The sequence below is a fragment of the Diospyros lotus genome, chromosome 1 (assembly GCF_014633365.1).
Source record: "Diospyros lotus cultivar Yz01 chromosome 1, ASM1463336v1, whole genome shotgun sequence".
In the NCBI taxonomy this organism is placed as follows: Eukaryota; Viridiplantae; Streptophyta; class Magnoliopsida; order Ericales; family Ebenaceae; genus Diospyros; species Diospyros lotus.
In genome coordinates this window covers 24,576,048-24,592,677 of record NC_068338.1, presented here as the reverse complement: position 1 = coordinate 24,592,677, position 16,630 = coordinate 24,576,048, and the positions used below count along the sequence as shown (strand labels likewise).

Below are 16,630 nucleotides of genomic sequence, written 5' to 3'. Positions count from 1 at the left end.
TTTTTTTTTAAATGGAAATTAAGCTAATATACGAATTTTTCATAGAAATAAAGTTAATCCGATACTCTTATTAATAATAACCTTTTATATGGTTTTAAATATTTTTTCTATAATTGAATAAGGTCAACATATATGTGTATATATAAAGGATTTTTATTAACATTAAAGTCGATGAATTCTACGTTCGTATCAACTATATATATATGTAAAGGTGGCAAGAACAAGGACCCAATATTTGAATTTTGAATTCCCAATTGATAGAAAACATAACCCCATACATAACCTCAAATGTGCCAAATGAAGACCCAATAATTGGAGAATGATGATGATGCTGCTTAGATTTTGTAAAGATTCCAACATCTTTTAAATTATTAACTATTATCTGTTACAATTGTTTTCATTTTTGTCATGATTTAGCATTTGGAAAATGTAAATTTATTATTTATCAGTTAATGTGATTAGTTCGGAACTGAAATATTTGTGAGACTTGAATCTTGTTTCAAAACTGAGCCGATTCCGTACTTATTGCATGCCTGAAACAATAGTGACTATTCTGCATTTTAGCTATGATGATACTATTCTGATATTTAAATTAGCAAAGATATTAGAGATAACTTATGTAGAGATCAAGAGAATAGAGAATAATGTATAATGTTGTATCTTTAACTAATCCTTGAGATTTTTATATATTTTTCAGGTCCATGTTGAAAATTCACTTGCATTGCTTCAATATCATAAAGAATTAGTTTAGTTAAGTCTCCGAGTGACTGGAATTGGAATAAGTGGATAAGTGTGGGATATTTTGCTTTAGGTTTATAGATATTAGGACATGTGATATCAAGAAGGCTCTTAATACCCATCATGTGACTCTCATTGCTAGACTTGGATTTATCTACTTTTGGAATTGTTCATGTGACTTTCATTACTAGACTTGGATTTACCTACCTTTGGAATTGTTGGAATTTGTCACGTGCATAGGTTTTATCATGTAATAATTACCTATGAAAGAGTGATTATTAGATTGGTACTCTTAAGATGTTTTTTTACTTGAACTGTGTCCTAACAAATATTATCCTTATTTGAGAGATTATCTCGAGCTATCCTCTATTTGGGTTCGTTATTTTAGAGTTGCTTTTCTTCAAATACTTGAAAAGTTGTTGTTTGTTTAGTGTTCGAACTAAATCCTTTCAACTTATATATCCTTACCAAGCCTACGAGAATTACTTTTTTCCTTACTATAGAGCTATTCCTTGACGGCCTCCTCCTTGACACATTTCAAAAGATTTTCGCCACTAGCCAAAGTACGTTCGAGAAGTTATCAAACATCTTGTCCTTAAAATAAGTACATGCGATCAGGCTTCACTTAATCATCTTAGAACATTGGAGAAGAACATAAGCGGTTGAATCAAAGTATTAGGACTAAGGATTGGTCATTCATGAGTCATTTCTTTACTGTGTATGATATCTAAATAACATTTAGTAGTATTGTTGTTTGCTGAAAGCAATGCCTGACGTGCATTTTCATTATGTACGTAACAAACAACATTTGACTCGAAACTTGGGATATGCTTGGTGATGTAGGAAAACCTACAACCCTTAACGATCACACTCAAAACTCAGATTGTAAAGACGAAAAAAGATCATCAATTTTTATTCCACAAGCAACCAAAAAAACTACAATGATTGAAAAAGGTCTTAAATACGATGCTCCAATGGGCTACCGACTCCAACTAGGCTGGGCCGTACAGAATATGTCCAAAAATAAAATATAATCCAAACAAAAATAAAGAAATCATAAATAATCATAAAAAACAATTTCAAATAACTAAAACACGACATCAAAAACATATATTATGAGCTAAAAACGAATATCGAATGCGAATCTTACGCCCATAATATCAAACACAGACCATTACGATCATATCTTCAACTTCTTTCCATCGTACTTGTTCAGATACGCTAATGCCGATCTATATCAGTTGGGCATTGATTAGTACTTTGACTTTTATAGTGTAACTTGGATGATATTGTCATTTATCCTATTTTTTATATTTTCTAAACATCATCATAAACTATTGTTCATTATTGTGAATTCATCCTTTGAAGTGTATCAGCGTGATATATTAATTTGATGTGTTATTCAATACAAATACAAATACAAATGTATTTGAGCAATCTTGAGCACATATTTTTTTGTCTTATTAAAAATTGCTTTTAATATTTAAAAAAATTCAAACCAGCGTGCCAAATGGACTTGCTCATATGCTGTACGTAACCGTGGACACAACCCGTAAAGCTCTTGCTTGGAGTTGTAGCCTAGCTAGCACAGTCCATTTTGTACGCATATATGTATGATATATATATATATATATACATTTTTTACTTACTTAATTTAATATATAATAATAATATTTTTTTGGATCAATTTTATACATGATCGATCTTATAATTTTGCCACTTTTAATACATAAACTTAGGTAATTTAATTAGTCTCTTAATTAGAATCGAAATATCCTGCTACTTTAATAGATTTTTCATTTAATTAATTAAATGGCAAGATGGTAACGGTTGCCTTTAGGCGTGTAAGTGTAATTTTAAAAATTAGAAAGTACTTCCTGTATTTTCTTAATGTCTTAAGGATTTACATTGTAATTTACTTACTTATTTTAGTCCTAAAAGTTTGCTCCAAACTTTTGCAAACCAATCCTACTCCTCTATAAATGTTGGGTTGGGTTGGGTTTGATAGTAATGGTCAAATGCGTGGTCCAATGTCAAGATTAGGCGCTGTGCAAAAAAGATTCATATATATATTTGTTGTGTGGGGATTTTGGACATGTAGACTTGTTGACTTTGTGGGATGGATGGTGTGTGGACCATTAATTAATGTGACATGAACCATAAATCAGCATTACATATGCACCGACGAAGATTAGAGATTTTAAATTTAGTTTGTTGAGCCAGAAATTACTTGCACTAATTAAACAAAAAAAAGGGTCGAATCAAAGCATATATAACCTTTCTTTCTCGACCATATAAATGGTAGGTGCAGCCTAAGGCCTAGATTTGTAGCTCTATATCCATTGCTATTGCCAAGGGCTTGCTTTATTTATATATATATGGTGGTGTCTGGGCAAAGACAGGATCGAACCTAGTGAGAATTGCTTGTAAATTTTATCAAAACCAACCTTTGCAACTTAAATGAGATGAAATTGAATATCAAATTGGGGATGAATTAAGATGGGACTAATTAAGCGTGGGAGAGATGATTTCTCTTGCCCCTTTGAGGTTGATTCTTAAATAAAAGACTATATATATATATATATAGATTTCAATTACCTTAACTATATATATATATATATATAGGTTCTTAATTATTAGTCAGCAAGGAGGGAGACCTCCTCTTCCTTTCAGTGGGGATTTTTTTGATTGAGGGCACTGCCTCTATTTCAATAATGCCTTTTCTATATATTCCTGGAAAGATATTATTGGGTCCCATAATCACTCTTCGCAAATTTCCTAATTAGGCCTTGATTCGGTGGCTCATGCATGTTTTAGGCCTTGTTTGGCTCTTGATTTGGTGGCTCACGGATAGGATATCTCAAAAGTGGGGGGGTGGCCTGTCATGTCAATAAAGTATTTTTTTTAAACATTTTTTTTATTTTTTAAATAATAGTTTAATTTTCAAATAACTTCAACTATTACAGTAATTAAGACCCATTTTGTTTAAAAACTAAACTGTAACTATTAAATATTACTTAATGAATTTTATTTATTTTTTTAACAGTCCACTCCTTTAGTATATTATATAAACATACAACTCCAATTTTATTTTAATATATATATATATATATATATTATTTCTCAGTCCTTATATTTAGGTATGGTTTATTTAGTGTGAAGTGAGGGGTGGTGGCTTAGGCTCTTTAAAAACATTAATTATGTGGTTCTCATTATTTATTTATAAAAAGAATGATGATAATTTGGCTACATTGGATAATGATTTTGGAAACTAATTGATGACCTAATAATAAAATTTTGAAATAGTTTTGAAAATCAATTATATATAATTTGTATTTGATAGGATTTGACAGGTGGAAATGGAATCTGGGCAGAAGAGCCCAAACTGGGGAAGAAATAATTATAATTAATTAGGTGATATGTTGTGCAACAGTTGAGTTTAGTGATGTTGATAAGTAAAAAGTAAAAGGTCACAGCAAAAGAACATAAAATAATTAAAGATATCTAATTAAGTATTATTCCCTTGCAACCATAATGGCCATCTAAAATCATAAGTGCCAAACTTTAAGCACACAAGACGAGACTGCAATTCTTTATTATAATCCCTCTCTCTCTCTCTTCAATCAACTTCTTCAGCCCCCTTTTCCCGTCTCCAGTACATTCTTCGCTTTTAAATAATTTATCTAATAAGCTATTTCTTATGACTAATGAAGACGATTAATCATGATGACTACCATGCATCCATATATATTGCTAATTAATCCAAAACTATGGTACACTTAGGGCTATATTTCTTTTGAATCAAACAACCATCTGTAGCTCAATTCAGGATAGTTGGTGAAATTTTCCATGTTTTCTCACTGAATGAGATCGCCGGAAAATGTAAAGAAAGATATTTGTCTAACGTCCAATTTTTTTTTTTTTATATTTTTTTAGAGAAAGAGATTTGTTCAATGCAAACCTAAACATGGACAAATTTTACCACCAAATCATAAAAATTAAGTGCACTAATGTAGACATTAGGTGGAAATGTGCATTTTAAAGGCATTTCCAAAACTGGTCAAATGCTCATATAATTAGTTTAGGAATATAAATAGAATACTGAATAAAATTGAGGATGTCACAATAAAAAAAAAAAATAAAAAGTTAGAGGGATGCATTTATACATTGAACCAATATTAATATTTCACACCACAACAAAATAAAAAGTAAAGCATCACATCACCTAATAGTCACAGTATTAACATAACATATCAATACTAAACATGTCCAAATTAATGAACTAGTCTAGTGGACTAGAATTCTCAAATAGAGAGAATGTAATTTAGTGTTTCTTGAGAGTCACTAAACCGATGTATATATCTACAAAAATAATAATTTCTACACAATTTTTATTTATAGAATTATGTAATAAAATAATATGTCAATAATAATTTCAACATCCGAACAAAGATAAGTTATGTAATTTTATATAAAAATTGTATACATACATAAATATATTTAAGAGTAATATTATTTATCTAAATTAGAGATAAATTTTTAATTTAATTAATATTTTTATTAAAAAATTAAAAAATACACGTGTAGACATGAACACCTACAACTCTTTAATTTTTAATAATAATGTATCAATTAAATTGAAAATATATTTTTATTTAAATAAATAATATTACTCTTAATTTAATGTCACACGCGCGGGCGCGCACACACACACATGTATAGATGTGTGGCAAGCGTAGCGCAAATATAGCTTTCAGCGTCATTTATGGGAGCTTAAAATCAGTCGCTCATTCTCCAATTGGTGATGGGACAGCAAACCAAACACTTTCCTCCTCTCCCTCCTCTGGATAAGGTGAAGGAAAAATCAAATACCCCTCATCACCCTCAGGGCTGGCAGCTACCCGCCTAGAAGTTGCCACCGTGAATACTTTGATTTTTGAAGCCCTATCACAGCTTCTCTTCTAGCTCTTTCTCAATTGTTTTATATATATTTATTTATTTTGTTAAAGTCATTTTCCCAATTGGATCAGGCAGGCCTTGCATTGCAGCAGGTCATGACAGAAGCCCCAAAAAGATCCTGACAAGACAGGGATATATGTACCCACAAGTGAAGTGAATCATCATTAATCAACGCGAATAATGTTTTATATAAAATAATAAAAAATGAATACACATCCTCTGTGTTATATAAATTATGGATATATATATATACCTTAAGCTTAAGCATAGTGGTAGCATTGCCCAAAAATGCAATTGAAATTAAGGAGCTAACTTATTTACTTGGTTAATGATCATTCTATATATATATATATATATGTATTAAGACTCTCTTATGCATGCATGGTTATAGCAGCTGCACTCGAGTGTTTCAACCCTTCTTTCCTCTCCATGCAAGTGCTCGTACACTACAGACATATTAGTGCAGAAAGATATACATATTCATATATACACACCACCACATATATATACTCGTCCTGAATCACCCTGCCTCAGTTCCATGAATCTTCCATGTATAATCCTCAGAAAGGATCCATGAAAAGTTGTTCTTAATTTCTACCTTTAACAGATATATATTAAGAATCATAATACTTCCTGTAAGATGCTAACTCATAAATTAAGCTTTCACCGTATGGAGTATAAATGAGGTAATTGGACAAATTTATGGTTTCATACTAACTCTGCAGCTTTCAAAGACATGGCTTCAGTCCCTTCCATTGTTTCCTTTTTCTCCTGCAGCTAACTTTTAGTCAATTTCATATTATTAATTACTACGTAACATCAGCCTAATTCACTGCCTACAAGTTCTGGAGCAATTTTAACTTCAACCAGAAAATAGCTAGCACAATTATTCTAAGCATTAAACAATGGTGTAAATGGTCTAGCTAGGCAACGTCACTAGTGCCCTCCAAATATATAGGCAGATGTTGCCAAAACAAAGATTCACTATTATAATTTGGGTGAAGAAGAGTTTCAATATATAATCTCCTTCAATATTTTAGGTACCTGTCAATACATTTATGATGATTTCATATAGACAGATGTCACGTGGCAAATCATTCGTATATATATAAAATATGATAAAGTACTAAAAGGAATTATATAAAGTTGTCAAATAATAATTAATTCATACTGATTAAGTGAATTTAATCAATAAAGGTGAAAATTGATTTATATATTTGAGTTATTCGTAAGAACTTTTTTCTTATAATCTTTGCTTGCCAATCTCTCCAAATGCCCCCCCCCCCCTTTTTTTTTTCTTTTTGTTATTTCTATTTCTTGATCTCCAAACTTTTGCACTGAACAGCATGAATGATTTACCATCCAACAGAATAATAACAAAAGTTCGGAGATATAACAATAAGAATAATAAGCCTTGCTGGGATACATTCCAGACCCTTTTGTTTTTTGGTAATTAAAAAAGCTCTTCCCAAATATGAATCACATAATTAAAGTTATAAACACATATATATCTATATGCTGAGAGAGAGAGAGAGAGAGAGAGAGAGAGAGATAATATTTAAACTTTTGAGTGAGGAAGGCAGGGGACCTTCACCCAGTCTTCTTTTGCAGCCGTTGTCTAATTGTCTAAGGTTTGGTGGCAGTATACGTTCGGTCGTTTTCATTATTTAATAAACAACCAAAATACTAACTATTTTGTTTCATTATTATTTAGATACTAATTTTGATTTGTATTTAAATTTTTTATCTTTATGTAATAACTTATAGTACGTTAAAATATATTTAGTAAATTCATTGAATTACGAGAAAAATCTTGCAACCCATTTGTGTGTTCTTTGTGGCTATTGTTGTTGTTGTTGATGCATAAACTTGTAAAGGACGAAAGAAGAGGAATTGGTGAAATAGGAAGAGGAACAAGTGAAGTGACATTGGAGAAGGTAAAATTAAATAGCAAAACTTTTTTTTTTAAGCTATCTTGTAAAATCTAATCTATAAATAGGTGATATATATTTTGATATTGAATATAGCAAAGTATTCCTCGTCATTATTCAAGTCTGTTGTTTTACACAACACTACACACAATGGTTGAGTTTAGGAAGAAAGAAGGGGTCCCCTTCCAACTATTCTCTCAAAGCTTTAGTGTGAAAATAGACATTTCCTTTTCTCTCTCTCTCTCTCTCTCTCCATATGTGTGTGTGGGGGGGTTTTAGATCCAAATATGGTTGCATGAAATGATACGAAAAGAAGGGTCGGGTCAGTACTGAAATATATATATATATATATATAATAATAATATAAAAGAGAGGGTTGCAGTGTTGTAAGCCGATTAGCTCAGAATTAATTATATATTTACTTTGTGTTCTTTTTTCTTTTTTCCTTTTATTTTAATTATTATCTTCTCTCTCTCTCTCTCTCTCTCTCTCTCTCTCTTCATGTTTGGTGTATTTTTGCGTCCAATGAAAAAGAAGATCATAAATGTCATAAATGAGGGTATCTTTTATTGGGAGAGTCTTTAAAGCTTGAACCCCACTCCTCTCTTTATTTATTTTCCTTTTCAGTTGGAGAGTTGCAGAAATTGATCCTGACAAGAGATCAGCCACTGCTCTCACCCCCAAGCTACCAAGATATAGATAGACGTGTGAGTTTCCTCTTGATGTATTTTAGCCATTATTGGATCATGCTACTCATCCCCTCTCTCTCTCTCTCTCTCTCTCTCTCTCTCTCTCTCTCTGTTTTTCTAGTTTTCTATATTCTTAATTGTGCATGATCATGATCTTTGATGGGTTTATGTCACTGTAAGTAAAATTATCAACTAGTTTCCTTATCTATATGCATATATATATAAAGAGCTTGCTCACACATATGTTATATGTGTCTTCTTCTTCTTCCAAAGTCATCCTCAATTCACGAAGCTATGATCTGGATCGGAATTTTAAGTTCATGATTTATGGGTCTGTGTTGAAAATGTTTGCGATCTTTAGGGTATTCCATGGTTTCATCATCACTTTCTTCTCTCTCACTTTCTTCCAGGATTTGACGGTGCATATGAATATCGTACCCAGATGGAAATTTTGATCTAGAACAACTTTCTGATCGATTCTCGAAGAAACTCCAAGTTACAGGAGACAAATTCATGGCGACGTACTTTCATGGGAGCTCAGAAATCCAAGCGGATGGCCTGCAGACACTTTATTTGATGAACCCTAACTACTTAGGCTACTCTGACACACAAAACAATCAACCGGCCAGTAACATGCTTTTCTTGAGCTCCGCCGCCGGCAACGCGCCTTGCTCCTCCAGTATATCCCACGCGCAGCCGCCGCCACAAAGCCACCACTTCGTCGGCGTCCCACTCCCGACCACTGGATCGGGCAAGTCCGAAGATCCCAACTGTCCGTCCCAAATTCCGACCCTGCATGGCGTCATCCCCCGTTTCCCCTACAATCTGTGGGGCAACATCGACCCAGCCGCCGCCGGAAACCACCAAAGTGGCGGCCCCGACGTTTCCAACTTTCATCGGCCGGTGGTCTCGCCGACTACCCAGCAAGGCCTGTCCTTGAGCCTTTCTTCCCAACAGCCGGGTTACGGGTCACTTGCTGGAAAGCATGGAGTTTCCGGGCAGGCCCCGGTGGCCGTAATATCTCCCGCGAGCGGAGACAACGTCCACGGCTCCGGTGGTTCGTCATCGTCGGTGTCGACCGGGATCTCCGGTATGCAAAGCCTGATTTTGGGCTCCAAGTATTTGAAGGCGGCGCAGCTACTTCTTGATGAAGTTGTTAATGTGGGGAAGCCAATTAAGGCCGACGCCCGCGAGGGAACCAGAGAGAAGACGAAGATGAACGGAGAATCGACAGCCGGCGGCGGTGACTGCTCCAGCGGCGGTGGAGAGACCAGCTCTAGGCGTGGGATTGAGCTCTCCACGGCCCAAAGACAGGACCTTCAGATGAAGAAGGCAAAGCTTGTCACCATGCTTGATGAGGTAAGAGAAGTTCAAAAAAAGAACAAATTCATTTGATTTTATCAATTTGATAACGAATTCAAGTTTCATCACTAATTAATTGTTTGAAACTTAAAAAATTCTATAATTGAAATTTCAAATTCAAAGTTTTAATGAATTTTTATGTTTGCAATTATCTTCGAACTTTAAAATTAGAATTTAGATTAAAATTGGTTCAAACTTGAAATGGGTCTCTCTCAATTAAAAGTCCAGTGGTCTGATCTGATCTTTGTCCAAAACCCATATTGCCAAATTAGGTTAATTTCTAAGAATTTTCATTTTGTTTGAGAGGAAGAAATACCACTTTCTGCTGCATCTGCGGAGGGGATTCACTGCCATTGCTACAGATGAAAAATGGGTAAATTTGATAACTCAGAATTGACAACAGACTTGGCCTAACCCTTTTGTGTGGGTCAAGAAGAGTAGGTCCAACCCTGGACCCGGCCAGTTTCTATCAAGAACTACAACTACAGAGATAGGACTTTGATATATAAAGTACAAAACTAGTTATATAACTCTGAATTCTATCTTATTGGCTTATTCAAGTAATCTTAGTATTTCAACCGAAATACTTATGATTTTGGGCGTTCTGTGCAAAAGGTGGAGCGAAGATACAGACAGTACCATCAGCAAATGCAGATTGTGGTTTCATCGTTCGAGCAAGCAGCCGGAATTGGGGCGGCAAAGTCCTACACCGCCCTCGCTTTGCAGACAATCTCGAAGCAGTTCCGGTGTCTAAAAGATGCAATCGCCGGCCAAATCAAGGCCACATCGAAGAGCCTCGGGGAAGACGACAACTTGGCAGCGAAGTCTGAGGGTTCAAGGCTTAAGTTTGTGGATCATCAGCTTCGCCAGCAGCGGGCTCTTCAACAGTTGGGAATGATCCAGCACAATGCTTGGAGACCCCAGAGAGGATTGCCGGAACGCGCTGTCTCGGTTCTTCGCGCTTGGCTCTTCGAGCACTTCCTTCATCCGTATGTGTTTAATTTTTCAAGGAATAATTAAAAAAAACTTACCTAAGATATGTCCTGGTATATTCAGTTTCAATTTAACTGATCAATTGATTATATGGCGCTTTGCTACGCAGCTATCCTAAAGACTCGGACAAACAGTTGCTCGCGAAGCAAACAGGGCTTACTAGGAGCCAGGTAACAAGTTAAATAACGTCCCATTTCAATATAATAATTTGGCTCATCGATCTCTTCGGGGTATTTTTGAGTTCAACTCTGAATTAGTTATATTATAAATTGATCTTCATTCAAAGCAATACAAAGTTGGATTATTTTGAGTCCCGTGTTTCTCATAAGGATCTTCATAACTTGCATTGTTTATCTTCACTTGAAGAAAACCATATCCATAACCGAGGATTACATGATGACTTGCAGGTGTCTAACTGGTTCATTAACGCCCGGGTGCGTCTATGGAAGCCAATGGTTGAGGAAATGTATGTGGAGGAGATGAAAGACCATGAAGACCAAAATGGCTCCGAAAACAACACTAGCAACAAGAAGGGTCCAGCAGGGCTAAAGTCCACAGCTCCACAAGAGAACACCTCTTTCCAAATGGATCAATCTATGCATGAGAGGCCAACCAACCTTCAGGCTGCTAATTCTCCCACCGAAATCTCGAATTCCACGGCTTCAACGTCCCCCCTCGGAGGATCCCACCAACCTCAAGGAGCCTTCACCCTAATAGGATCCTCCGAAATGGAAGGGATTGTTCAGAGAAGTCCAAAGAAGCCCAGAAGCTCAGACCTGCAAAGTTCACCAAGTAGCATCCTTTCCATGGACATGGAGATGAAGCATGGCGAGACCATAACCAAACGATTCAATGAAAAGAGCTACTCATTGTTGCCAGGCACTGCTAGCCATGGCAGTGCATTTGGAGCATACCCAATGGGGGATATTGGAAGATTCAATCCTGAGCATTTGGCCACCAGATTCCATGGAAACAGTGTCTCACTAACACTTGGCCTTCCACACTGTGAAAACCTGTCTCTCTCAGGCACCCAAAGTTTCCTCTCCAACCAGAGCATCCATCTGGGAACCCGAATCGACATGGCCGGGCCTGTCGAAGCTCATCATTACGGCAGCCTCAGCGGCGGCACACAGCCCTCCCATTCCAACTCTGGATACGAGAGCATCAACATTGAGAACAGGAAGCGCTTTGCTGCCCAGTTGTTGCCAGATTTTGTGGCTTGAACGACTCGATAAAAAAGACCACTTTACTACTGCCTTAATTATAAATTGCAGGTAATTCTATATAAAGACCAATGTTGCAGGGAGAGAAGGAAAGTGGAGAAAATTCACAGGCAATTAATCAATCTTGTTCCTCCAGCTCGGGTAGAGGAGAATTTATATATGTTTAGTGTAAAGATGGTATAAGGAAGTTACATCAGTAGTATATTTTGCCATAGCTCATATAACTTAAAAGATTTAGTGTTTAAGGTTGAGGATTGTATATTCTATATATATTGAAGCTTTTGGTAGTTGGTATATATATATAAAGCTTCATAGTTCTGAACTGTGAAAATGAGTTTAATATGGTGATATACAGAATCTACATATATATACATATATGTTGTGAGAATTTTTCGTTTGTACATTCCAACATTTACGCATGGAAAAGTACTGCATATTGAAGCGCATGTAGGTATGTTTACACTACCCTACATTAAGAGAACATTAAGAGAAATTATAGTTCCAATCTAAAGAGTTAGTAGTGGCTGTGGGTCTTAATTAAAATGACTAAATATTCTTAAATCTCTCTCTCTCTCTCTCTCTCTTTGTTAGAAAACCATGGTTGAACTCGAAGGCGGGCATGACTCCACCCCCCCAACCTTCTCTCCCTTATGCTAGTAGTCAACTTTAACCAGCAAGGATCGAGAAAGAAGATAAAAAGTTAGTGCGAGAGAGAAGGGAGAAAGAGACTAACAATAATGACAATATGTTTCTTTTTCTTTGGCAATCATCCCCATTGATGATAGAGGCCAATAAGGTTTCTTCCTTTCTCTCTCTCTCCCACAATCCATGTTAGTCGCTAGGCAAACCCAATGATGCTAAGTTTTATCTGGCCATGGTGGTGGTTGATAATAATAGTTGAAGGCCACCAGTAATTTTTTCAATTTTAATTTTTCACTCTAGTCAAACCTAGTGGCGCATTCAACTGACAAGAGAGAGGAAAGAGAAAGACAAAGGAAGGTAAAATAATTTTTTTAATCATAATTATAGGGTCTTTGTCTTTTTTAAAAATATAAAGAATTTTGTATTTTTTCACTAAACCTCAAGAGTGTCAAATTTATCCCAAAATTTAATATGATTCAATCTATATATAGAGTACCATCCACATGAATCACAATATATATAAGTTGAGAGAAATTGACTAAAACAAATGTAGCTTAAAATTGGGAAAGTACAAATCCTCGTAATACAATAAATCTCTTATCCATTTATTTATTTATTTTTTGCTTCTTAGACATATCTTAATTACCTCCGTAACAGGCTACGTACCTCACATGCATATTTGTTAGGAAACGTACGTAATTCATTTCTTTCTATTAATAACAATTAAAACTGTATATTAAAGAAAAGCCATCGATCTTAATTATATTGTTTTGTAAAATCACATAGCCTCATAAATATAATTAAACTTTTGAAATATGTTAAACTCTTTAAAACAATATTGATGTGAATATAAATCAAACGTCATTAATAGGTAGACATGCATGCCCGTAGACAAAGCGTGCCACAATTATGTCCTTATACATAATTCTTCCGTACGTAGCCTATATATACACGAAAGATGAATATTGCCATGTAGGCTTGAGTCTACATATTGGTGTTCTATTCTCCTTTTTGAGTAAGAAAATTAATATAGAACATTTTACAGAGATAGGGTCTTAAGACTCTAGGTAGAGCATTATCCCGAGCAATTTTACTTAAAGGTCTTTTTATAAGACAAAAGGTAAAGCATATTCTGAGCTAAAAACTGAGTTTGAGACACATCCACCAATTTTGGACTAATTTAAGCTGAATGAAACACTAATTGAAACTTACATCCCACATATATACGCTTGGGCATCTCTCGAGCAAAATGACAAAAATTACAACTATCACTAAGCAGGCATCCCTCAAGTGGTAAACCAAGAAGTAAAATATCCAAATCATCAAATTCATCCATCATTCATAAATAACCAATTATTCTCCATTGCTTGAGATTGACTACTGAGTGCAAAGTGATGCAATGAGAAATCCTTGATCATGGCCGGTGGAAATCCCATCACTTCTAAAGTTGTTAACAAAAATTACCAGCTAACTAAATCATAAAGCTTTAATTATTATATCAACTCTCATACTTGTAAATTGAGGTTGACTTAAACTGGAGTGTTCAGTTGATCCAAATCAGATTTGATTGAATATATCATAACTAGAAAATGAGAAATTGACAAATCAAAGACCAAACCGATTAAAGGGGGATCGAACTAGCTCGGTCCAGAGTCCAAGCCATTTTCTTTCTTCTATTTTTAATACCAATTTGGAAAAAAGTACACGCATATATATATATGCATGTATACATACACACAAGGACATATATATACACTCACATAATTTTAACATCTAATTTTCTTTCCACAAAAAAAGAAATTTGGGTTTAATAATAATATAAATAATATATTATATATAAGATAAATGATTTATAATATATTATATGAAGAATTTGGTTTTCTTGGACTGGGATTGGACCAAAAAGTAAATCCTCCTAAATCCCAGACCGAAGATCGGACTAGGATGTACTTGGTCTTAGATCGAACCAACTATTTCAACCTGATTTTCCAGTTGAGACCAATATTTTAACACCTCTAGGCGAACCTACTCGATGATGATATCTAAATAGTATGTAACTCTCGTACTTATAATAAATTATCTCTAATACTCTTATCATACACAAACATTATCTAAGATGAATTAACAATATACGGGAGGACGTGCTTAAGTTGATTTACAATCACCTGTAAAATCATATTATAGAATAGATTATAAAAGATAAGTCTAAACTAACTGATGAAAGGCGATAACCCTGGGAATGAAGCTAATGATTGTTGCGTTTAATTCCATAATTAATATATGGTGAAGAAATCTTTGATAGCTATAATTATAATTCCTACGGTTGGTTGCAAGTTGCTTTAAAAAAAAAATCATTTTGTAACCATCCAGACCAAGTGCCTTGTCATCACTAATGCTAAACAAATGGCCCTTTTATATATCTCTTCATTTGTCACTTCACATGAAAGAGTAAATCATGGACAAAGCACTGAATATAAGGTTGAATATCTACAAAAGAAATTATTATTGTTCTAGATGATATGTGCCCAATAATTGTTTATAGAAGTCCAAAATATTCAATTTAACCTCTTGAGGACTCTTAAGTCATAGACCCATCTACCCTCTGTAATTGTAGAATCTTGTTACAATTTTATCAAGTTACAACTGATTTGACAAATACTTTTTGCATGATTTATTCCTTTCCTTAGCCAATGCACCTTTCTTTTCCAGTACTTAATTATAAAATTCCATCTCTTGCACCAAAGTCCTCAAAATATTTACTTTAACAATTCACTCTCATGAGTATGGAGTAAAGCATCAGTTTGGTTTGTCCAATCTAAACTTAATGAGATGACAATCGACAAAGCCCCCGGAGCTACCTCAACTCTTACAAAAATATTGCCCACCTAACTATTTAGCTGCTCAATTGATGCTTGATTGCCTTAACCTTTCCTGAAAACTTTGTACATAGAGTACCTATCAAAGTTTTGGGAGCAACTAGCTAGATTGCATGATCGTACCCCTAAAGAGCAAATGATTTTCTAAAAAGTTGTTAAGAATTTTAAAGAGACCTTGCCTTCTACTAGCTTTATATAGCACGCCTATCATGTCACTGGATCGATAATGGTCTAAGATACTCTATGAGGCAAATATTCTTTTACTGCTTCTAAATATTGCTAAAATGATCACCCAGGAGGATTTGCTAATAATCCTAATTTGTTTGTAGTCCACGTGTGGAAAACCCTCTCAAAGTTGTGATCCCATAAATCACACTACTATAACAAAAATTCATTGAAGTACCTCATACGTACCTATCATTTTTGTGGCAACAACGCCTATCATTTCTATGGAGACCGACATTCATTAAGATCACCCAGGAGTAGCCAAGGTTTATCACCATTGGGAGGAACCAAACTTTGGAGCCAATTCCAAAATTTCTCCGAGCAAATTAACAGACTTTTCCGACGTCACACTCCGAGCAAATTCTCTCAATGATTTCAGATCATGATCAACAAAAAACAATTTTCAACCATTAACTGCTCAATCATTAATTCAAGTCAGCTTGAATTTATTATTGATGGTTTTTACTCACGATTAAATTTTGTATAAAAAAATGAAGTTTGATTAGCAACATATATAGTTCTTTTAAAGCTGATATTAATTAACAGTGGTGAGCAATATTGGTTACATATAAATTTTGGAAATTATAGAACCACTATTATTAATTAGTTTCTTGTTGAGCTCGTTTGCAGAGATAATTGACGGCAATATTATTGGCTCAATCTTTTTGATACACTCATCAAAATTTTGCAAAAGAAGATTACATAATCAGAATGCAGAATTTATTTAAATGTTCAAGAAAAGATTTGAAGAACCAAACTGAACTCTTTAATATGAATAAGACTAAATAAATAAAAATGCTTGGAGTAACTTGCGGGTCTTTAAATATTAGTCATTTCAGTTGTTGCTCTCAGTATATAATATCTAGGAATGACGATGGGAGAGTATGGAGAAAGGATCTCTCTGTCTGTTCTTGTACTCCTATTTTTTATTATTGTCCCATTCTCGTACACATATCATTAATTAAGGTACTTTGTTTAACCCTCTATTCCCA

The 16,630-nt window shown here is 34.5% G+C and overlaps 1 protein-coding gene across 3 annotated transcripts; it reads left to right on the top strand.

Annotated features, from left to right (window-relative positions):
• Positions 1-8,172: 8,172 nt before the first annotated feature.
• On the top strand, positions 8,173-12,283 carry LOC127814279 (BEL1-like homeodomain protein 1). Of its 3 annotated transcripts, none has more exons than XM_052355696.1 (5): positions 8,173-8,335; positions 8,728-9,676; positions 10,295-10,668; positions 10,782-10,842; positions 11,080-12,283. In XM_052355696.1, exons 2-5 carry the CDS (start codon positions 8,831-8,833, stop codon positions 11,893-11,895), a joined length of 2,097 nt encoding a protein of 698 aa, XP_052211656.1. In that variant the 5' UTR covers positions 8,173-8,335; positions 8,728-8,830; the 3' UTR covers positions 11,896-12,283. The 3 variants fall into 3 exon arrangements, with proteins under 3 accessions (XP_052211656.1, XP_052211664.1, XP_052211673.1); XM_052355704.1 differs by lacking the exon at positions 8,173-8,335 and adding an exon at positions 8,361-8,492; XM_052355713.1 differs by lacking the exon at positions 8,173-8,335 and adding an exon at positions 8,507-8,648.
• Positions 12,284-16,630: the final 4,347 nt, after the last annotated feature.